At 42.4% G+C, this 25,327-nt stretch overlaps 1 protein-coding gene across 5 annotated transcripts in view; it reads left to right on the top strand.

Moving 5' to 3' along the window:
- Nucleotides 1-25,327, top strand: part of ELAVL4 (ELAV like RNA binding protein 4) — a 129,884-nt gene that overhangs the window by 73,776 nt on the left and 30,781 nt on the right. For 4 of the 5 annotated variants that reach the window (XM_066597618.1, XM_066597617.1, XM_066597621.1 and 1 more), the window contains exons 2-3: nucleotides 2,799-3,039; nucleotides 21,187-21,273. In XM_066597618.1, the coding sequence (XP_066453715.1) occupies nucleotides 2,799-3,039; nucleotides 21,187-21,273 (328 nt within the window). The remainder of the gene's footprint in view (nucleotides 1-2,798; nucleotides 3,040-21,186; nucleotides 21,274-25,327) is intronic. The other variant, XM_066597619.1, reaches the window with a different exon arrangement.

Here is a 25,327-nt window from a genome sequence, read left to right as displayed (position 1 = left end):
GTTATAGTGAAGCGTACCCTCAATGCCAATGGGTACAGAGACATTCCGGACAATGTAGCATTACCTATCCTTTGGCAATACTTTGGTACAACTCCATGTCTACCAACATAACCAAGCATCATGTCATACAGTATGCCATGTGGAGGCTTGGTCTAAGAAGCAGAATGTCTGAAAACTCTATTGGCCAACCCAAAATCAAGATTTCAGTCCTATCAAGCAACTTTGGGATGAAAGCTCTCCTCGAGGAATGAAGGAAAATTCTCCCACGCTTTTGTCCCTACCTAGGAGGGTTTTTGTGGTCATTGAAGCCAAAGACAGACCAAAACTGTATTGCAAAATGGGAATAAAATCAAACTTCATCACCCTCTATGTGTCTACCGATGCTTTCGTCAAGACCGTGTACGAATAAACAGATAGGTTTTTCAATGTTCTTTGTCTTTTCCTATTTAATCAACCTCATGCTGCGTTTTACATAACATTACCTTATTATTGTTTATGTGGCTAGATTTTAGATAGAACGACTTTGCGGTTGTACTCAGGAAGGTCTGCATATTCAGTAGAGGCCATTTATTTTTATCACAGATTGTCAAGGACAGCACAACAAAAATGCGTTTTTTTATAGAATTAATGCTGTATTTGCATTTCAGGTCTCTAGTTATATCCAGCAATCAGTGCATTGTGCTGAATACTCGTCCTCACATTCAGGACTCTGGAGTTACTGTACCATTATTTACATGTGAATAGTCTATTAGGAGCCTCGGAGTTCTGTAGAATACATATGAGAAAAGAAGGAAAGAATACAGATTATTTACAGATCATTGTGTTAAGTAGGTGGAACGGCCACTTTATTACAAACCCTGGCCCTTTCACGATTGGAGCCCCCCTGTATATAAATGAGACCCATGCAGCATAAAACTATGTGATAAGTTATCTGTGGATCAGATTTAATGTAAATCCCCATTAGAATGGGGAAATCCAGTGATCTGAGCGACTTCCAATAAGACTGGTCATCGGTGATAGACTAGCCGGGGCCAGGATGTCACTGCCAACCTTGTGGGGTTTTCTCATGTAATACTGCATAGAGTATACAGAGAATGGTGTGATCGAGAAAAATACCCGGTGAAAGGGGATCCTGTGGATGTAAATAACTCGTCAATAAAAGGAGTCAGAGGAGGATGTCAAGAATCATTCTGATGAACAGGCAGTGCACAATCAAGCAAACTGCAGTTGAATACAATGCTGCTGCTCCAACTATCATGTCTGAACACACAGCTCGCCGTTCCTTAGCATAGATGGACTATAAAAGCAGAAAACTAGTTCCAGTACCATTGCTGTCTAAGGTCGGTCTCAGCCGACCGGATCTGAATTTGGAAATTTGTGATTGTCACCCACGTGGACGATCCGCGGTATCCTGCATACATTCAAGGAATTGCGATTTCCACTTGCGGAAATAAAATCGCAGCATGCTCTATTTTCGTGTGGATTCCACACGGACGGCTTCCATTGAAGTCAATGGAAGCTGTCCGACCCGCGACCCATCTGCAATTTGACATTGCGGAAAGGTCACGGGTACCTGCATCATCGCCTAGGATGGCACAGGAAAGACACACATTTGATAAAAAAAAATCTGTACTGCGCTTGACAGATGGCAAGCCGCCACAGCCATCCACAATACAAGGTAAGTGCGGTCGCTGGCCAGGGACAAGGCCGGATTCCACTGCGTGCTCCTGAATGCGGAATCCGACCCGTCCGTGTGAGACCGGCCTAGCCCATTCACATGGGTGTATGCAAGTTGCACACAGGTGCTGCCTAATACCCATAGGCAGTGGAGATCGCATGTCCGCTTCTTGTCCATGATATGAATTAGAATAGGGTAAGCCGCGATGGTCCATGTCAAAAAACATCTTATTGCCTATAATGGGCCCATGGATGAGAAATATGCCCATGTGAATGGCCCCTTGAGAAACAGAGAGGCGAGACCTGGTAGGTGAAAGGGCGCAAGAATTATATCACTGAGCAATAGAAAACCATCACCTGGTCAGATGAATGCAGATTCTAGTTGCACCGTCCTGCTCAGAATTTGGCACAAGCAGCATGAATCGATGACCCCTTCCTGTCAGCTGGTCAGAACATGTCAGCACCGCCATCTAATCTATGGCAACTGCAAGAAGTGGTCCTCTACTAAACATGCAGACCTACCTGAGCACAACCGCAAGGTCCTTCTATCTGAAACCATGCCACATAAACAATAATAAGGTAATGTTATGTAAGACGCAGCATGAGGTTGATTAAGTGGGAAAAGACAAAGAACATTGAAAAACCTATCTGTTTATTCGTACACGGTGTTGACGAAAGCATCGGTAGACACATAGATGGTGATGAAATTAGATTTTATTCCCAATACTCAGAATGCAGAATGTTTTTATCACCTACTGGAATCTATTCCATGACGAACTTCTGCGGTTCTAAAGGCCAAAGGACATCCGGCACGCTACTAGACGGGGGCGGTGATAAAGTGGCCATTTAGTGTATATACTATAGATGCATGCCAGATATTGTTACATTTGCTTTCTAGTACCTTGAAATGATTTCTATTGAATCTTGACCCTTGTCTAGCTGCTCAAACATACAGAAGCTACGCAAACATCAAGTTCACTCCGATAAAAACATAAAGAAGCGTTGATGGCTCTACAAGCCACAATTTTGCATAATAATAGACTCTTCAACACAAGTGAAAGAGTATTGTATTCTGTACACACAGTCACAAGCTGATCCTTCTTCTGCTTCTTTTATTGCAGATAATTAGCACCATGGAACCTCAGGTGTCGAATGGCCCAACTTCCAATACGAGCAATGGACCATCCAGTAATAGTCGAAACTGTGCTTCTCCGATGCAGACAGGGGCAGCTACAGACGACAGCAAAACAAACCTCATAGTCAACTATTTGCCGCAAAACATGACGCAAGAAGAGTTCAGGAGTCTATTTGGCAGCATTGGAGAAATAGAATCCTGCAAGCTGGTGCGGGACAAAATCACAGGTACGTGTGTAGAGATTGTGCTCTTGTTTTTTTTACTGTTTTAGGTGCAGGTTACATGGGACAGTAAGTACCAAATGAACAGATAATCATAAGCAGTAACATGTACAGAAGTAGCAAACTTTAACTTGACATTTAACGTGTTAAATACACAGTTGCTCTTGGCCATCTCCCTCTCTTCCCATAGAAGTCAACAGGGCATTGGTTATGCATGCATGTCATTACTTCAGTCACATGGGGCATACAGAGTGCACCAATTTCAGGATTGTTGGGGGTCCCAACAGTTGGATCTTTAGCAAGCAGGTATTAATCACCTAACCTGTGGATTCGTGATAAATGGTTTTTAGTGGGATAACCCTTTTAAAATGGCAGTACAAAAGTTGAAAAAGTCAAGTTCAAGTTTGTTGCATCTATATGCTATAGGGGAGACAATTGCGTAGTGCCATGACAACCCTAGCGGTTGATTCTCATGTTAGGAGGGAGTAGTAGCTGACACTTCCCGCACAACTCCATCATAGCTGCAAGAGCAGACTTCACATAGGGATGCTGACAATGCTCACATTGGAGGATCCCACTAATAAAATAGCCTAAGGGTGCGGTCACATGTTGAAGAAACCCCAGGCGTAAATGCTTATTATTAAAGTGAATGAGATTAAAGAAAATCCTAGAAAAAAAAAACGCAACGGATTTCTTACTGAACTCTAACCTGCAGTTTTACTGCGGATCCGCTGCAGAAATTCCGCAACAAAACTGCAGCATTTCTGCAACGTTTGAGTGCTAGGGCGGTCATACACATTAGATTTAGATTGTCTGAACCCACTGACTTCAACTGGACCAGCCAATAATCTAATGTGTATGGCGGCCTCCCAACTTTTCCTTGACAACAGATGTCAGGGGAAATAAGGATTAGGCATTTAGATTTCAGCTGCCTGATCCTTTTGTTCCCAGGCAATAAGCCGTTATCAGAGGTGTCTGGCAGTGGCTTTCTGCACTCTTTCCATGCAAAACACTTGCATGCCTGGCCGAAATGAACATGGATCTGTATGGGGGGGTTTAGGAGAAATAGCTGGCAGCTGAGTGAGCTGTTTGGCACCCAACTATAGGCATGAACAGCGTAATTCCCTGTATAGGGGCAACTCACTTCTAAAGGTGCACCTACATTAAAAAACACATTCAGCACCTCTAATAAATAAATTAAAAGCATACAAGCCTGCATGGCTGCAACAAAGACAGAAACAGAAACACACACACAGATATATTCTGGTTCTGGTATATAAGGTTCCTTGTTCATATTTTGATCAAGACACATGGGCCCATCTGCCACATTCAGGCAACTATTACATTTGGACAAGTTCCTGGCTCTAACAGACACTTCTCTTTGGTTTAAGCCTTAATGGATTCAGGGAAAGTAGGATATCAGGCTATATAGCCTAATTAACCCCTTGAGTGGCGGGTTTCCTACCACCCTGTCGTGCCCACCAGGGCAGGTTTTTTTAAATGGTCTAATCATTGAATTTCAACTAATTTTGCAGTTGCGTCTCAAGAGCCATAACTTTTTCATTTTTCCATTGACATGGCCATATGAGGGCTTGTTTTTTGCAGGACAAGTTGTGATTTTTTTAAACAGGGGGGAGGAAAAAAAGAAATGGGGAAAAAAGAAAAAAAGGGGCCATGTCATTAAGGGGTTAAATAATGTATTAACTTCCTTCTCTGGGTCATTACGACGCATGGATACCACATGTGTGATTATATTTTTGATTTTTTACAAAGTAAAGGGAGACAAGTGTTTTTATAATTTTTTTTTATAATTTTTTTTTACTTTTTTTTAAATTTTTTAAATTTTTTTTTCTTTTGTCCCTTTAGGGGACTTCCACAGGGACCCATCAGGACCCCTGATCACATTCCGGGGGTCCGATGGTGACAGCCCTTTACATGCTGCAGTGACAGCCCTTTACATGCTGCAGTCACATAGACTGCAGCATGTAAAGGGTTAACACAGCAGAGATCGGAGGTTTTCTCTGATCTCTGCTGTAAGAGCTAGTACCTAGCTGTCCTCTGACAGCTAACAACCAGCTCTCCCTGCCACAGAGACCATCGGCTTGCTTCTGACAAGCCGATGGTCTCTATGGCAACCTGTAAACAAACCAGTGCAGGAGATTGCCGGCATGTCGGCAATATCTTCTGCTGGTTTTTCAAAGCCCTTGCTTTGTTCTCTGTGGGACTGTGCAGGCAGAGCACACTGTCACAGCTTGTGGCATTGTGCTCTGCAGCTCCCATAGTGATACATAGCCCGGAAATCTTCCGGGCTATGTTGCTATGAGCAGTGGAGCTTGCGTGCCACTCAAGGGGTTAAAGGGTCAGTGACAGATGGGTGGACGGAGTGCAAGACAAACATGGAGAAAGTCACTGCTCCACAAGTGCAACAGAAACAAAATCAGCACCTCCAACAAATAAATGCACAGGTGCACATAAGCCATGACTGCAACAAATACAGTAACAGAAACACACGCTTCGCTTCGGCACTCAAGTGCCCTTACATCTTCAATAAGCTGAATACGTGTTTGGCTGCAGCTATTCTTCCCGACTCCCTCATACACAAGCACACTTGGTTCAAAGGACAGAAGAGAGTAAGCTGCTAGCAAACATCTCTGGTGGAGGCTTATCCCCTTTGAAAACTAATGGATCAGTCATCAAAATCCAACATGCCCGATCCTTCATTTTCCCAGTATCATCTGTTAGGGGGAAAGTCGGAACTCGCCCATACACGCTAGATGATTGGACGGTCCCACCAAAATCAGCATGTTTGTTTTGAGCTTAATCTAATGTGTATGGGCACCTTAAAGGTCTTAGATAATAGTAGCACTGTAAGGAAGTCCTTATTAATCTGGCTTGTGCAAGTTGTGCTAGCTCGATATGCTAAATATTGTCTTACTAAAAGGCTTTACCTGATAGAAAAAAAATATTAAAATGTATGTTTTGAAGGTTATGTCTTCAAGGTAATTTAGATCTCAGTATCTTTGTGTTAAGCTCATCCCTAGAGAGCATGCAATTTTATTTTTAATAGTAGGCTTCCCATGTAGAATATAACTTGGATATAACTATACCGTAGCTTGTATATAAGACTGACGTTTTTACTGTTAGTGGCACTCTCATATAGGATATAGCAAAGCTCATCAACCAGGGACAGCTCCAGGCATATTTGAGCTTTTGGTCAAGTGGGTGCACATGTCTACCAACCCGTGACAACATGCTTATACATATTTTCCAAATGCTTCCCAAGCCCAGTGCATTCTGGCACCTACCCATGTTGGGCGATTGCGAATGTTAGCCTTGCCATGAACAAAGTTACAGTTACAGATTGCCTGGAGCAGTAAGAATAAGGAAACACACAGTCCCGGTGGTAGCGTTGAGTTAACCAAACCAGTAGAACCCCGTTTCCGGTCGAACTTTGCTCAAAGTTTGGTTCAGCACAAATCAAAACCAAGCTTTTAGCAAAGTTCTATCCAAACAGGGTCCTACTGGTTTGGTTCGTTCAATACTATTCCTGAATACTGGTCGATTACACTGTCTAAGAGTGTTGTACAGGGTTTTATGTCTCTTAGACAGTGCTATACGCCAGGTTTAGGGATCTTAGTGAACTTTCAGTTTGGTTCGAACATAATTCAGATCAACCCAAACTTCAGCAAACTGACCAAACCAAACTTTTCAAAAGTTCGTTCTTCATTGCCCGGGAGCCTTGCAGCTTGCTTTCTCTTAAATTGCTATGAAGACATCACTACTTTTGAAATTGCTTAATATTTTAGTGTAGGTCAGTATATATTTCAGGTCACAAATTAGAATTGGGTTATGTACCAACATTTTCACAGAAAATAGTGAATTCCCTACTTTTTTTCTTGTGTATTGGATGTATACAAAGAACATTGATAAGATTTATACTTCAGGGAGGAAAATTAGTTCTCTTCAGCTTGTCCTAATGCAACTGATCTATCCTGACCCTTTTGACCCTCTATTAAAGTGATCCCCCAGTTTTGAGAAAAAATTATGGCCTGGGGCTTGAGGTGAAAGGGGGATATTACCTGCAGTTTTTCTTCTGTGCAGTACCTCCAGCCCACCAGTTCTAGGTCCAGTTGACAGCCATCAAAGATGGCCAACGCAATCTTCAGGCTACCTAATCCCCACAATTCATTGGTAGTGTTAGACTACTAATGCACTATACCTGCTCTCTCATTGGCCAGAGCTGCTCATATGATCAGCACTGACCAATCAGCGACCAGTGCACAGTGTGCATTAGACAGTTAGAAAATTCCTACAGCCATCTTAGACAGCCGAAAACAGGGGCTGAAACCAGCAGATCGCAGGGGCAACAGAAAAGAATAACTGCAGGTAATATATCCACTGCCCCTCTTGTCCTGGGACAAACTTCTGTCCAGAAACCAGAGGGTCACTTTAAAATCAATAGCCACAGTTTACACTGGACAGAGAAATGTTGAATGAAAAGAAACCAATTGACGTTAAAAAAGCTATTATAATGAACATTTTTGGTCACTTTTAGGTCAAAAATAATTTCCTTTCAAACCAGTGGGTTCCCTTAAGATGTCAGTTTCCCTCCAACCCTCTGGTAGATAACGGCTGGCATAGACCTTGAGACTAGGCATGAAAATGGAATTACCATAGAGGCTCCGCATTGTGTGATGATTTCATTATGAGTGGTATAATGATACTGTTAATTTGCAGATATCTTGGCATTTCCCATTTCATCACTTACAAGACCGTATATCGAATCCCACCTGCTGTGAGTTAAGCCCGTCACCACCAAGACTATAAAAAGACTGAGCAATAATGGACAGGAATAAGTGCTCTTCGAAGAGAAGACAAATACATAAATAAGACAAGTCGGCAGTCAATAGCTATGATTCATATCTGGTATTGTCTTGTAAAGATGCTGAGAAGGAACAAGCTCGAAAGGCACAGCGTAGCCATAAAGTGAGCTTATTATAACTTTCATTTCCACAACGTAATTAATTCTGGCTTTTTAAATTAACAATAAAACCAGTCCCTCCAGGACCCTCGCCGTTGTACAGAGGCCAGGATGGAAAAAAAAGATAAACTTTCTTACCTGTTCAGCAGAAACTAGATGATTAAATGAGGCCAAAGAAAAATGACTGGGTGCCGGGCGCTAACTCTTTATAAACTTTGCTTAATGGGCTTATACGGTGGCCCATATATTGGGAATAGTCAATGAACTTAGTGGGTTCTTTGTTTGCAGCCATAACCCAGAGGTGCATTCGATGGGTTAAAAAAGTTGAATTTCCATTTAACCCTTTGGGTCTCCTTTGTTTATCCTTCGCGATAACTCAAGTTGAAGAGGTTGTCTTGGGTCTTCTGGTATTGCAGCTCATCCCCATTAACGTTAGTGGGATTAAAGAGGTTTTCAGGGTGCAAACTATTGATGACCTGTCGTCATTTCAGGCCTATGACGTCACAATCAATGGGAGAGCAACCTAGTCCCATTTAAGTAGGACTGAGCTGCAATACCAGACAGAGCCACCATTCAGTGCACGGTGCTGTGCCTAGTACAGGTGCTGCTGTTACTTAAATCAGCTGATTGGTAGGGATTGTTAAGTATTACAATGTATTGAAAAGTTGTTCAACAACTTTGAACAACTGACAGATTGACTATGTCTATGGCCAGTTTAAAGGTTTTTCTCATGATTTTGATGGCCTACCATATTGTTATATAGTTCATCAATACTGGGTTGGTGGGAGGTCCAACTCCTGGGACCCTGCTGATCAGCTGACTGTAGGGGTGGTAGCACTTTGGCGAGCTGCGCATACTGTTTATTGTTTACCAGGCATAGCGCTGTACATTTGATAATGGTGGTGCCCGGTTTTGCAGCTCAGTTCCATTAATTTGAATGGGACTGAGCTGCAGGAAGTTGTAGTATCAGGCACTGCCACTACAAAATTTATGATACTTTGCCCGATATACCACATTTTTGATACCTCTGCGATCCTTAAAGGGAACCTGTCGTATAGAATTTGTAGTCTTATCTACAGAAAGCATATTATAGAGCAGATTGATATATAGTCTTGTAGGGAAAGATTCGGTAGAACTTGTCATGTACTGATCTAAAACTCTGCTAATTTTGAACTTCGGAGTCCAGTGGGTGGTCCTAATCTGTGACTGATAGTTTTAAGGAGTTTTCCGGAACTAAACTATTGATGAAATATCATAGTTGAGGATCGATGCTAATGAGGTGATTGAAGAGACCATGGCATTCGAGTGGACGCCGCTGCCTCTTCTTAGGCACGTGACTTTTCTTTCATTGGTCACATGCCCTGAGCTGCAATACCAGGCACAACCTCACCTGAGCGCCACTATCTCTTCAATCAGCTGATAGGTGGGACTCTTGAGCGGGACTCTTGGTGGATCCCCACCAATCAACTATTACTGGCCTAGGATAGGTAATCAATAGTGTGATGAGGGAAAACCCCCTTAACTGTTTGAGCGTGTACACAGAGTAGGACCGCCCATTGGACTCCTGAACCTAAAGTTAGCAGAGGTTTCAAACAATAAGTGTCAAATTATACTAAATCGTTCCCCCACAAAACTATATATCAATCTGCTCAGCTCCCCCTGCTCTATATCCTGCTGTGGCAGATAGGATACCACGTTCAACATAAGATGAAGGGCGGTATAAGGGGCCTTCCAGACAGGCAAAATATTTCCGCCAGGATGCACCACAAAAGCTATGGAAATCCGTACAATCCACTGGTCTAACTGTGGATTTTGATGCAAATTTGCAGGCAGATTTAATCCACACAAACATGTGCAGGTAGCCTGCAGATTTTAATGCAGAATTACCACGGCCTGTGGTGTATCCTGTGGGTCAATTCCACCCGTGCGAAAGATCCCAAAGAGAACTAAAGCTCTGGTGCAATCCCTTGACTCAAAACCAAGTGGAGTTGATGACATTGGTCTCTTTAAAAATATACTTTATTTAGAACCAGCAGGTAACACGTTTCGAGGTTCACAGACCTCTTCATCAGACAACTGATTAAATATTGGTATACAGATATTCAGGGTCTGGCATACATAGATGTCATGACCATTAGTGGTCAGCTGTTTTCCATAAACAGCCGAGAGTGGTGGGAAAGATGCAGCTCATCTCTTTCTGCTCTATAACATGCTGCCTGCAGATCAGACCCCATGTTCAACTTGATTGGATCCCTTTAAATAAGATTTTATGGGGAAATACATTTCTAGCCAGGCTGAGGGCTGGACCAAGCTAAGAGTTTTTCATATTTGATACTTTGCCCAGTCCAGGCATAAAAATATAATTTAAGGGGAACATTTTTAAAACACGCTACATACTCTATTTTTGTGCGCATTTGCACACTAAAGGCACAATAGGTGTCTGTGGGGGTGCATTGGATCCCTAAAAAAAATTGCGCAATTTTTTGGGGGAAATCAATAACACCGCTAACAAATTAGGGCTCAGTCACACGGGCGCGTCGGCACCCGTACACAGGCGCCGATGCGCCCGTGTGACTGAGCCCTCAATGCAGGAGGAAGACGACCGTACTTCAAGACGGACGTCTCTCTGCAGCGCTGAAGAAAGAACACATGACGGGCAATGAAAGCGATCACATGTTCTTTCTCCCGGCACTGCAGAGAGACGTCTGTCTTGAGGTACGTCCGTATTCCTCCTGCAGTAACACAGGCGCCAATGTGCCCGTGTGACTGAGCCCTTAGGTTGTACAGCCTTTTCAATCATGACATGGGTATATCCTCACCATAGAAAGTACGGTTAAAAACTCCAATAGCGCGACCTTCACAGCGCAAAAAGTTGCGCTATCGCGAGCATATCTGTGCCTATGCTTGTCTACAGCAGCTCTTATGCAAGAAAGTACTCTGTATTGAATGACTATTGGACAAGTCCCCTTGTAATATCCTGCATTAGGGTGCTTCCACATTAGAGAGCGTGAGTCGCGCCCAACATTCTCAGGAGGGCACACTACATCCGTTTGCTGTGCGATATATGGGAGATCGCACAACTGCATGTCCGATTCCCATGTGAGGCTTGCATGAAAATACAACATACTACGGAAGCAAAATCGCCTATGTCAATAGACCCATTGAAAAGAACGCATTTTGAATTCGTGTGAGTTTTGTGCTTCCCCCTATGCACAAACCTCGCGCCATTTTATCGCCCATGTGAATGCACCTTAACTCGTAGTCAGGAAAGACCTGGAGTCATATGATGTATTTATAATGAGCTTCTATTTCAAAGAGAATTAAAATCTATACATATCCAGAGCCGCCAATGCTGAGACCGTGCAGATAAAGCAATATGCGGCGTGTGTGCCAGTCAGCATCATTTGCATAGGAGGGGGTAGAGGAGGCAGCTGTTAGAAAAAAACACCCCCGACACACAAACACACATGACAGCGAGCTGCTTCAGGGCCTGGGGGTGGCGGTGGGGATGAAAAGTCTTTAAATTGTGAACAGCTCAAGTGACAGACAGTGAAAGCAAGTCATGTCTGATCTAGGTTAATAAGCAGTCTGCAAGTGCTGTACCTGCTGCAAGATGCACTCAAAGACAGCAAGAACAAGATGAATGTATTACAGTCTATGCAAGCCAAAATCTAGCATGTCAATTACCGGCCAACTAGCGCCATAACCCTAATATCACGCTGCCTTCAGGACCATCCGCTCCAACGCAGAAGCGCAGTTTTGCATATGGAGCTTTTTATAGCAAAAATGTGTAAATCCCTTAAGATGTAACAGTTTCAAAGCTGTTTCCTTTTTACTACAATGTAGCAAACGTTAACACTTATTCCTCCCTATTAAAATGTTGCTATCATCCCAAGCTGTAGGACTAAACCCCTGTGGAGGTAGCAGCCTTGGAATTAAAAGCATTTTTCATGCAAATGCTATTGATGACCTATCCTCCGGACAGGTCATCAATAGTTGGATCAGCTTGGGTTCACCACTTGGGACCTCAGCCAATCAGTTGAGGGGTTACCCGCTGTCAACATCATAATCCACAAAGGGTCGGAGAGGAAACAGTTGGTCCTGACCCCTCTGTAGAGCCCAGCGCTCGTAATTAAAATCAATGACAGCTGTGTCTGCAAATTCAAGCAGTGGCTACTATAGAGGGGTCAGAACCAACTGCTTCCACTATGACCCCTGTGTATTGCTGCACTAATAGCTGATCGGCCAGGGTCCTATGCAATGGACCCGAGCCAATCAACTAACGATGACCTATCCTGACCTATAGTATTTGCATAGAAAAGCCCTTTAAATATGACTGCTCCTTTCTGAGATTACAGCGCTGTCCCACTCACTAAGCTCATATGGACAGATCCCACTCATGAGAATATGGTGTGGAACGTAATATGGATATAATCCAGTACATGGACCATCTGTTAATGACATGAAGGATATGATAGATGTCATATGCGGTATGTAGTTTTATAATTGAGTTTTGGCACTTTGATTGTGTTGTTCCACTTCCAGTTATTGACGGCCTATCCTCAGGATAGGACAGCTGTTTCCCCTGGTCAGCGTCTTTGTGTACTGAGCTGTTTTGCTGCAGGAAGCAAACAGCGCTGTACATTGCACAGTGGCCTGGGTTGGTACTACAGAGTGTCCATTTGAAGTGGACGCAATACCAATATGGGCCACTGCACAGTGTATGGAGCTGTCTGCTTCCTGCTGCAAAACAGCTTAGTACACAAAGATACTGACCCCAGAAAACAGATGATTGCCAGTGGGTCCCAGGTGACAGACCCCTGCTGATCTGCTATCTTTAGGATAGATCATGAATAGCTATAAGTGGGACAACCCCTTAAGGAATATTCACAGGGGTTGGATCGTGTGCAAATTTTGGACACCAGATTTGTATGTGGAAAATCTGCAGCATATTACAGTAGCAGGAAATTGGATTACATTTTACCAAATCTCATCCACATGCTGCAGACTTATCACCATGTAAGGCTGGACCCATACAGCGTTTGTCTAGAGTTACAAAACATGGCAGGGTGACTCCCAAAAACAGCAGACCTATCAATGGGTTGTACACTATCCTACCAAACGTATTTGGACACCTGATCAAGAATCGTGGTGGCTTTGTGATGGGCGGCTTGTGCATAACCCGTATACTCAATGGCATGCAGTTCCATACGGTGCTGACACGGACTTGGCTTCCACTCGTTTGCAGATTTTCAATTTGCTCCTGGATAGTGGAAAAGCGAGCGCCACGAATAATCCCTAGGTTGTCCGGTTATTGTTTTAGCCGTGGTATGTCCTTCTCTCTTCCACCTTGTGATCACATAACTCACAGTTAATTTGGCCACCTGGGTTTTAGAGGAAATGTCACGAACCGCGAGTAAACTAATGTAACAACTATCTGCCATGTTTAACCTCTGTAAATTCCTCTGACCGAGGCGTGTTAAAGGGGTTTTCTGGTTCTAAACTATTGATGGCCTATCCTCAGAATAGGTCATCGGTGGTAGACTAGCGTGAGTCTGGTGCTCAGAACCCTTGCTGATCAGCTCTTAGTTGGGCTGGTGCATTCATGTACTGAACTGAATTCTGCAGGAAGCAGACAGCTCCATTCTTACTGTAGTGGCCAGGTTTCATATTGCAGGCCAAGTTCCTATTGGAATGAATGGGAACTTTGCTTGCAATACCAAGCGTGGCCACTGCAGTGGGAACAGAGCTGTTTGCCTCCTGCCAAATTCAGTTCAGTACATGAGTGCACCAGCCCAGTGAACAGCTGATCAGCAGGGGTCCCAAGCAACAGATTACAGCCAATCTGCTATTGATGACCTATTCTAAGATAGGTCATCAATAGTTTACAACCGGAAAACCTCTTAAAATGAAACAAAGAAAAGCAAACTATGGCGGACACCTCCAAGGGTCTGCATCTTATGTCGCATGATTTAGGACATATTGACATGCTAATAAGACATGATCTGTTCTACTAATAGGGGTGTCCAAATACTTTTGGTAAGATAGCATCTTGGTATAGCAGCTCAGCCCTGTTCACTTTAATGGAACTGAGTTGCAACAAAACACAACCCATGGACAGGTTTGGGGTTATTTTTGGAAGAAAACGTCATAATCTGCATCATAAGAAGGAAGTGAGTACCATATATTTTAGTGAGAGTTGGTTCCATACTTAGGCGATAATAGCTGCTACATGTCTTCCCACATAGGAATCTATGGGCCCAAAAACTTCGAGCTGCAGACATCTAATCTATACTAGGGGTGGTTTGATTTAGAAAGTTTCCTAAATGCAGTTAACATCTTTTTTTCACTTAAGTGGATACACGTTACGACCGCTGATAGGAGTCTTCCTCAGGATAAAACACTCTCAATAGATTACTATACAATATGAAGGTAGGTATTGTTTATATCCACGTATTTTATGCCTGAGGAAGACTTCAATCCGGGGTCCTAATACATAGCTTTAATAAAGTTCTTCATAGTGGGAGAGGCTGTTCGCCCGGTAACCAGCAGGGGCTTTCAGCTCCGGCTTCCTGTTTTCACCAGGATACCACCATTGTTCTGGGATAAAACGCTAAGGGTAGTTGTATGCATATCTTGCACAACCAGTCCAGGTGAGAGCATATCACTAGGTGCACACAGGACAGATACACTGCGGAATAAAGAACTAAGCCGCATCACTTTCATGTATCCCTCCAGCAGAAAAATCTGCTGATTCAGTAGAATTTCCTTTTTACTGTGTGCAAGATAAATAACTAAGTCAGTGTATAGCTATCAAGAAAAAGGGAAATATAGTATCAAACAATGATGTGCGTTATAATTACATTTTTCATGTAGTGTTTGTCAGAAAGAATAGTTTGTTCATTATTGCACATGGTACATTGATACAAGGACATATAATAAATATAATAGTTAATTTGATGGATGTCGAATACACTCATTGTCCAAAACAATATAGGTTGTCAGAATGCAATGAAACGTTTTATGTGTAATTGTAACATTAAAGGGGTTGTACCGCGAAACAAAGTGGGGGTATACACTTCTGTATGGCCATATTAATGCACTTTGTAATATACATCGTGCATTAATTATGAGCCATACAGAAGTTATTCACTTACCTGCTCCGTTGCTAGCGTCCTCGTCTCCATGGTGCGATTAGACGCGCTTGCGCAGTCCGGTCTTCTCCCTTCTGAATGGGGCCGCTCGTGCCAGAGAGCTGCTCCTCGTAGCTCCGCCCCGTCACGTGCCGATTCCAGCCAATCAGGAGGCTGGAATCGGCAATGGACCGCACAGAAGACCTGCGGTCCACCGAGGGTGAAGATCCTGGCGGCCATCTTCGCAAGGTAAGTAAGAAGTCACCGGAGCGCGGGGATTCGGGTAAGTACTATCCGTTTTTTTCTTTAAACCCCTGCATCGGGTTTGTCTCGCGCCGAACGGGGGGGCTATTGAAAAAAAGAAAACCCGTTTCGGCGCGGGACAACCCCTTTAATATAAGTAAGTGATTACAATATCAGAGCAAAAGGAGAATTTATTGCAGAGAACTGATCTCTTGTAGGGAGGCTCTAGTACCCTGCTGTACCGCCTCTAGCTTGGATACAAGATGTGATACAGGCAGCCATGAAAGCTCTAGTATCCTGTTGTACCACCTCTAGCTTTGGCTTGGATATAAGATGTGATATAGGTGGGCATGGAGGCTCTGGTACCCTGTTGTACCACCTCTAGCTTGGATACAAGATGTGATACAGGCAGCTATGAAAGCTCTAGTATCCTGTTGTACCACCTCTAGCTTGGGCTTGGATATAAGATGTGATATAGGTGGGCATGGAGGCTCTGGTACCCTATTGTACCACCTCTGGCTTGGATACAAGATGTGATATAGGTGGGCATGGAGGCTCTGGTACCCTGTTGTACCACCTCTGGCTTGGATACAAGATGTGATACAGGCGGCCATGAAAGCTCTAGTATCCTGTTGTACCACCTCTAGCTTGGATATAAGATGTGATATAGGTGGGCATGGAGGCTCTGGTACCCTGTTGTACCACCTCTAGCTTGGATATAAGATGTGATACAAGTGTGCATGGAGGCTCTAGTACCCTGTTGTACTACCTCTAGCTTGGATACAAGATGTGATATAAGTGGGCATGGAGGCTTTAGTACCCTGTTGGACTGCCTCAAGCTTGGATACAAGATGTGATACGGACAGCATGGAGGCTCTAGTACCCTGTTGTATCGTCTTTAGCTTGGATACAAGATGTGATATGGGGGGCATGGCGGCTCTAGTACTATGTTGGGTTGCATCTAGCTGGCATACAAGATTTGATAGGGGCGGGTATGGAGGCAAACAGGTTCTGTATGGTATCCTGTGGCATTTTGCTAAACATTTGCTGTAACTGAGCCTTTTGATTGTGCAAATTCGTAGGCTGTCGAAGTTGGCGTCCCAGATGGTCCCATACATGTTCTATTGGGGGTGACTGACTGTCGTATGCGATTTCCCCCCCCCCCCTTCCGACCATTACACCAGCAGTGGTGTGCTACTCCACAACAAAGCAGGATTGAGGTGCTCACCCCCAGGTTTCTAGACATGAACACGACCATCAGTGCCCAAACTAAACCTGGATAAACCTCTCAAACTTGTAGAGGCGTCTAGTGGTCAACAAGCTCTACAGAAGAGATCACTACACACAAGGCGACTAGAGAGCGTTTTATAGGCCATGGGGGGAACCACTTTTAGAACCTCATGTGGCAACGCCGTTCATCTAATCACCACAACTCTCATCATTTGTAACTGCATGCTGAGTTTTTTACAAAAAATTGACAACTCCTTCCAGGATCTGGACTTTTTTTGACAATGAGTATATACAGAACAGGCACAAAAAAGGGAGCCCAGCACCCGCTCTTATGAAAGCTGTCTTTGTTGTCCATAGCAGCCAATCACAGCGCATCTTTAATTTCTTATACTTCCGAGGTAACATGAAAGATGCGCTGTGATTGGCTGCTATGGACAACAAAGACAGCTTTCATAGGAGGTCTACTTTTCCATTGCCCACCCTATATATCTGACATACCTTTAATAAGCTTTTTTTTGCATATTTTGCTCTTCTATCAATGTACCACATATAATAATGAAAAACTATTCTTTATGACCAACGCCACATGGAAAATGTAATAACTCGTATCATCTATATTACACGGCGGATAATATTCTTTCTCGATAGCTATACATTGGTTGAGCTCTGTACCCTGCACATATAGAACATATATGCAGCTACAGACTATAGTTATTGGAATGGACCATCGGAAGTGACTGACAAGACATTCCGCTTCTATGGGAAATCTCTAGAAGGTTTCGGCTAAGGTATTAATGCAGCGAATGCTTGTATTTATTAAATCCCATGCAATGTATGCAAGGAAATCTCTATCAGGAGATGCTTAGAATCTAATTCATGCTAAGACCGCCGAGCTTTCCACAGAAGAGTTAAGCTACGTGATCTTTTCCTCAATGCATCAGATGAGAACGAAATCCTGCAAGGCCCAGTATATTGTTTGTGATAGTCCGATCAAGCCTACATTGGCAGCTATAATTGCCAGACTGCTTGTCTCCGCTTCCCTTCTCTCGCGCCCTCCTCTTCTGCATTTAAAATTCTGTCCTTTTTTTTTCCCCCCTCAATCACAATCAAATGTGTTTTGTTCCCATGTGTGGGACATTACAAAAGCGCAGAGGAAATGGCAGCTGTCTAGAATCTTCTCCTTTACGATTAACCATAAGATCTGCAAAACATGTTTATTCCCAAAATACCTCTTTATAGAGGCTCTTTATTCCGGATACATAGCAGAGGTTCACTCTACAGTCCAATGATCATCTTGTCTTAAAGGGGTTGTGAGCGCCACTCTTGTCTGGTTGGGTTGTGTCTGGTATTGCATCCAACTGGAATGTGGCTGCGCTGCAATGCCAGACATGGGGCATGGATAAGAGTAGTGCTGTTTCGGGAAAAATATGGCAACTTTTTCTACTCTCATCCAACCCCCTTAAGCCCACCCTACATAGGAAGATGTCTCACCAATAGCAAAGGGTGTTCAAATATCTAACTATCTTCAGACATCTACCCTGTTTCCCTGAAATTAAGACATACCCTGAAAATAAGACATAGCATGATTTTCCAGAATTTTTGAGGATGCTAAATGATTTTTCAGGCTTTTTGAGGATGCTTGAAATATAAGCCCTACTCCAAAATTAAGCCCTGCTAACAGTTAATTTAAAAAGTCAATTTAGTGTCCAGGCAGCTATACATGTAAAAAAAGGTTAAACCTTTTTGAACAAAAATTAATATAAGACACTGTCTTATTTTCAGGGAAACACGGTAGGCACCAAGGATTTGCAAAAACGCATGGCAAATGCATGAAAATCGCAGTCACCCACATGAATACAGCTTTAGGGCTCCATTAGGGTTTTCCATCACTTTGTTTCATTTTTGGAGCAGAGAAACGGAAATAAAACTAAATTAAACACTTCATTTTTTCCCAATTGATTTAAATGGGATTTCAAAAACAGGAAAGCTTTCAGTTTGTTTCCGCTCTGTTAGGTTTCTGTCTGCAGCACTATCTGTTCCCTTAAAAAAAACTGAAACCTAACAGAATGGAAGCAACTAAAAGTTTTCAGTTTTTTTGAAAACTTTTTTTAAATCAATGAGGAAAAAAAATTAAAGCATTTAAGTCCATTTTAATTCATTTTATTTTTGCTCTAAAAATGGAACAGAGAAACAGAAAGCCCGATCAGAGCCCTAAGGCACATGTGAAGGATTCCTTAATGTTATGTAATAACTATGGAAGGGAGGCTTTCCTACTAAATACATTCATCACCTATCGATAGGATAGATAAATGTATCCTGGCAGAGGATCCAAGTGCTGGGACACCCAGAGGCAAGTACGATCATGGGAGGCATCAGAAGAGGTCTAGGGGCGCATGATGAGAACATTGTTCTTCCTCTTTACAAGTCACTGGTCAGATCACACATGGAATATTGTGGACAGTTTTGGGCTCCGGTACTCAAGAAGGACATATCAGAGGTTGAGCGGGTACAAAGCGGCAATTAAAGTAATAAATGGAATGGGCGGACTACAATACCCAGAGAGGTTATCAAAATAGGGGTTATTTAGTTTAGAAAAAAGCCATCTGAGGGGCAACCTAATAACTATGTATAATATATCAGGGGACAATACAAAGATCTCTCCCATCATCTATTTATACCCAGGACTGTGACTGTAACAAGGGCACGTCCTCTACATCTAGAGGAAAGAAGGCTTCTACACTAACATGGAAGGAGGTTCTTTACTGTAAAAGCAGTGAGACTATGGAACTCTCTGCCTGAGGATGTGGTCATGGCAAATTCACTTCAAGAGTTTAAGAGGGGCCTGGATGCCATTCTTGAGCAACACAATATTACATGTTATAGTCACTGATCCCTTCAGAAGGGTTGGTGATCCGGGGATTATTCTGATGGTCACATAGGAGTCGAGAGGGATTTTTTTTTTCCTTAAATGGGGAAAATTGGCTTCTACCCCCTTGTTTTTTTTTTGCCTTTCTCTGGATCAACATTGGGGGATTATAGGCTGAACTGGATGGACATATGTCTGTTTTTGGCCTTACATACTATGTGACAAGAATAGCGCACCCTGAGTCCTCCCAGTGAATGGAACGGCCGTGTGCATGCGTGACCACTGCTCTATGCATTGTCTTTGGAGACGCTGCCTTCATCAATTCCATAGAAATGAATGAAGTGGGCTTCACATATGCGCATCGTTACTGCACTCACCAGGAGGACGCTGTCCTTGTGATCTTTGGGGTTTCCAGCAGATGAACATCAAGCAATCATACATTTATCATTCATCCTGTGGATAGGTAATGAATGCATTTTGTGGGAAAGCCTCTTTAATGTAGTGCAACGGCTCATTCACATATAGTTTTTGTTTTCCTGCTTCATTATGGGAGCAGGAAAAGGCTGAAAGGCTCCAACCTTTGACAAAATGGAATACTACCAAGCTGGCCCCATTGATTTTAATTGTGTCTGGCATTTTCTAAGACAAAGCAGTACTAGTTTACCCTCGATTTTAATGGAAATCTGCGACTGAGGTTTTGAATGGTTTTGAATGAACAAGCCCAAGCCTTTCATGTAGTATCACTTGCTCCTAGTCATCAGAACCATTCTTTTACCTTATATGGGACCATGTATGACCACTATTATATGTAGGTTTAACAGTTAATTATAGGGACTGTCCAGTCAGAAGCTCAAAAATTATATATAAATCAGGATCTACAGGAGATGCTTATCTGCTATCCTCTTCAAACTTTGTTCTTTTGCTGCTTTTCAGCTCAGCTCCATTAGGTTAGAGCTTTGATCTGTGAGTTCCATTTCACTGCAGTAACTACAGGGAGTCTGAGATACACCCTGTCTCATCATTGGTTCAGGGAGACACGCCCCTTGTCTCATCATTGGTTCAGGCTGCTACTCTGTCCTTTCACTTGCATCTCCATGTTCTCTGATTGGCTGCTGTGTATAACAAGTCTATCACAGGCTCAGCAGGAGGTCAGTGTACAATATGGAGAGTTGATTTCCAGCAGAGCAAGGACAGAATAGTTATAAAATACAGTTCACTTATCTACTAGTGAAAAAAAGAAGATAATTCAGCACCTGCCACACATAGACTGAAGGGAATGAACCTTAGTAATGGGAAGCCTGGAGGGATGCTTTAAGATGTGACGATTCTTGATGTCATTTTGTTGTAACAGTCTTCCACCCTCAACTAAGCAGCAGCGCTAAGCACTATTCGTCCATTTCTGTTACAGTGCTGTTCAGTAGACCTTTACCGTATGTTACACTTGGCCAACTTTGTATTGACTCCATCCATAGAGTAATGTCTACAAATGATACTTATTAACTAATTAAAATAAGAATGTCTATGATGGTTTTCCTGTAAATATACTCTATTGTTATATTTTATATTCTCCTGTATTTCTGGAGGAGGATTATGCTCCCAAATTTTCATATTGTGCATGCATGATATATATATATATATACACTAAATATAGCAAGCTGTAACTGTTATTGGGCCCTATTCACTAAGGATTTTTGCCATAGGCCCACATTTGGAGGAACACTTGAAGGATTTAGCTACTGGCACAAAATGGAAATCCCTTACTGAAGAGGGCCCTATCTTTGGGAAAGGTCAGTAGTGTTTGTTACTGCTTTTTAATACAATCTCGCTTGGTGACGGAGGGGTCTACAATGTATGACACATTGAAGGCTCCTTGCGCTCAGGGCCATTTTGTGTATGTGATACTGAAAACTGGATTTCTTATTGTTCATTGAGCTGAAGGTTAACTCTTGGTTTGGCTATGACTTGTCTGTAAGTTTGGTTTCATTGGTCATAGCAGGAAGCTCAATGTTAAAGAATGATTCCACCCAAAATTGTCCCCTTTGCTCTGAAAACTTAAAAAAAAACTGGGGCAAGTAAAAAGTTTCTGGCTACACTGTCAATCACCTATCCCCTCCAAAATAATAGCATTAATTAATTACTAATGTGACACCAACTCTGGAATGTGAATGACACCACTGGATCTTCATAAGACCAGGGAAATGCATTGGTGTCCCTAATGGATAATAATTACTTATTTCACTTTATTTACCTAGGAATTTGTATGAAATTATCTGATTCTGCTTTACGCTTCTTGCTCAACCAGTTTGATGGTCAAGAAATAAAATGTTTTTTGTCGATCAACTGATTGGATGGTCAAGAAAAAAATTGTTCTTTGTCTACCAGCCGGAGTGAAGGTCAAGAAATAAAATATTCTTGGTCCATCAGCCGGTTTGATGGTCTAGAAAAAAAATGCTTTTTGTCCATCAACTGGTTTGATGGTCAAGAAAAAAATATTCTTTGTCCATCAGCTAGTGTGATGGTCTAGAAATAAAATGTTCTTTGTCCATTATTAGATTGGGAACCTATTGAGAAGGTCATAGATGCTCTGATGGAAACCAAGCAACCAGACGAAAGGACAGCCAGAATGGGGTCTTTAAGACCTTGCTAAGTAGGCTGTTACCAATTACATCTCCAGATTTGTTAGCTAATTAATACAGTCCTCTACCCAAATGTGGTTCCTCATTAGGAGGGGCCACGGACATTCTAATGAAGGCTTCCCCATGTTACCAAGCTTGTTCCTTCTAAAAGGAGAAGCATTAATGTGCTGTTCTCCTTTAATTCATGAGCATGCACAGGACAGGGCAGAATAGATGATTAGATATTATCCTGTACAGATCTGCTTGATTGGCTTAAGTATCAGCCTGGACTGATCTCTGCTCAGACCTCTTCCTGCATGTTCTAGATAACCACATTTGATGTGATGTGGAAGTTGCTGGTATTTTTAATGAGCATAATTAATAATTCTTTTTCGTAAGCAGAGCATTCCTATTGTAAGCCAGTATCATACACTGTTGGCCTCTGTGTTAAAACATAATAGATATATATTATATTCAATTTATTAGAATGCCGTCCAGCGGTTTGGGGAGCGCTAATGGCTTCAATGAGACATAAGGTCTTATGCATAAGCAATGGTGTGAGTTTCCTAGTGCATGCTTCCACTATTCTGACCACCTAGCTTCCACAGTACATGTTTATATATGCATGTGTATTACCATTTATATTAATATAGTAGAGGACTGTTTTCTTTTCTTTATTTTATATTATCATTAGTTTTATACCTATTAGGTTCTGTTTGTACTGTTGTCACGATCGGCATTCATAATGGAGAAATGACAGCAATGTCGAATCCATTCTCAAATGGTACCAACAAACCCTGAAGCACCACATTGACATATACTGAGGTCCATCGGGTTTCGGTATTTTTGATGGCAGAAATAGTTCTACAGACTGTTTTAATTTTTGCCAACAAAAACACCAGAAAAACTCCGTCCCCTATTGCTGTTAAGTAGCCTCATCCCAGTTATTTTATGGATTGCCTTTATCCATAACCTGTTACGTCTGGGTGTAAAATACCTTGTCCAGATGAGATGTAATTTATTGTCCTATAGGAGGATGGATATTCACAGAATTTATTAATGCAAGGAATGAAAATATGAATAATGAAACCAAAATTCAGGGAGATGGGAAATCTGACTCTAATCCACTTCTGTGATGAAACCCTATCTAAAAGCAGAGCACCCACCCTGATGAGGGTGACCCCACATCAGAAACCTGCAGCAAGCCTAACTCCCCTAGTTGTAAATACAGGGATTATATTATCTGTATATAACAACCCAAGATTTAATATATGTGAAAACAAGAAAGTATTATCTAAATGTCACAACACCCCAGGAGTAAAAAAAAAAAAAAAATATATATATATATATACAAACCTATCTGACATTGGAGCAGGACAAAAGCCGCTGATATGACTAGAGACACCTACAGACAAAGTATAACTGTCGTCCTCCATGACGAAGACCCGGACTAAATGTGTACATATAGGTGGTGATTGGTCAGCTTAGGCCCACACTATCTGGCCAACCAATCCATCCACCACTATCTGGCCAATCCAATCCATCCATTGACATCCACAAGTAGAAAGTAAAAGTACCAAAAACTGCTTCACAGACATCTCACTACTGTAGTCCAGGGCTCTAAAGCAATTCTGTCTGAGTTTTTCTGGTTTGGCTGCTATTACTAATCATGACTTAAAGGGGTAATCCCAAAATGAAAAGTTATCCTCTGTCCACATAACTTTATGATTGGTGGGGGTCTCACTGCTGAGACTCACACTGATCCTGAGAATGCGGTCCTGTATTACCCCTACTCCTCACTGTAGGCTTACTGTAACCCCTGCAGTAAGGAGGAGATTAAATGGAGTGGTGGTTGCATATGCATGGTGCCGCTCCATTCACTTTGAATAGGACTGCCCGACATAGCCGAATACAAGAACTCGATTATCTCCATCCGCCCGGTTGAAGATATACAGAGTGGCATCATGTATATGCAACCGCCATTCCATTCAATTTCCTTCTCACAGTGGTGGGTACATTGAAGAAGAGAGAGAATATGGGATAGCCATTGTTGGGATTGGTAGGGATCTCAGCAGTGAGACCCTCACCAACCACACTTTTATCACTTATCCTATGACTAAGTGATAAAAGACAATTTTGGTCCAACCCCTTTAAGGTTCTATTATGTATTAGACATTGACTTATAGGGTACTGTATATATATTAGTAATATATGTTATCTTATTGTCTATCTATGTATAAAGTCATCCTTGCAAGTGCTTAGGTTGCCTGATTCAGTTGAAGTTACTGTATGCAGAAGATGCTTTGTAGATGCAGCAAAGCATTGGTTAATTCCTTCTCGGTAACAATATAGTGAATGGTATTGGTTATTGTCTTCCCTCTTCCCATTTGTTTTGCAGTGTGGTCAGCAGGGATGAGATACATTAGGTTAATGATTGAAGTGTGCATAAGTCACGTTTTCCGGCATTTGCTTGTATCAGAGTTGAATGCGGAGAGCCACCAGTCTGCTGCCGGTGACATTGGACAAGGACTGTGTGTTATCAGCAGAATACACGGGAGCAGCAGAATGAATCCGAGTCTGCTGCCTCTGCGTTAGAGGAGGGTTATTTTTACCTTTTGATCCCTGTGGATTGCATTATTTTAACCTTAGAATTACACTGCTGACTCTTCTCTATGCACATCTGCTGCCGCCGCCTTCTGCACGGCATAGAGCTTGCATTATTCATGAGAGAGGCTTCCATTTGTGCAGCAGGAATCCAGTAATAGCCACTGTGCAATATACATTCAGATCCTATAGAAATCCACGTAACCCATACACCTTCTGTACAAGGTCAAAGTCATACTGAGATTGGTGGAATACGGTATGCATAGAGATGTGCTATGAAGTAGAATGTAAGATGTGATAGAGTCATGAAGGCATGCAGACAATAGAAGACACATATGTTAAAGGGCTAAAAGCCTATAGCGTAGCTGGAGAAAAGAAAAAGACACAACTGTGACCCTTAAAGTGTAAGCAGTCCCAAGAGATTATCCATCATATGTACCAAATAATATATTGGTCATAGTCAGAGGACATAGAAAATAGCCTTTATTTGTTTAGACCACTAGTAGGGCCATAGAGGTGCTAAAAATTTGGAAGATCCGATAAAGGTAGGGGAGGTCAAGCATTAATTGTTGAGTCTATAATGACCGAATGACTAGTTCTGAAGCAGTAGAAATGTTACCAA

Source organism: Eleutherodactylus coqui, chromosome 3, assembly GCF_035609145.1.
Source record: "Eleutherodactylus coqui strain aEleCoq1 chromosome 3, aEleCoq1.hap1, whole genome shotgun sequence".
Classification (NCBI taxonomy): domain Eukaryota; kingdom Metazoa; phylum Chordata; class Amphibia; order Anura; family Eleutherodactylidae; genus Eleutherodactylus; species Eleutherodactylus coqui.
Note: the sequence above shows the minus strand (reverse complement) of the source record. Positions and strands in the feature narration are given on the sequence as shown.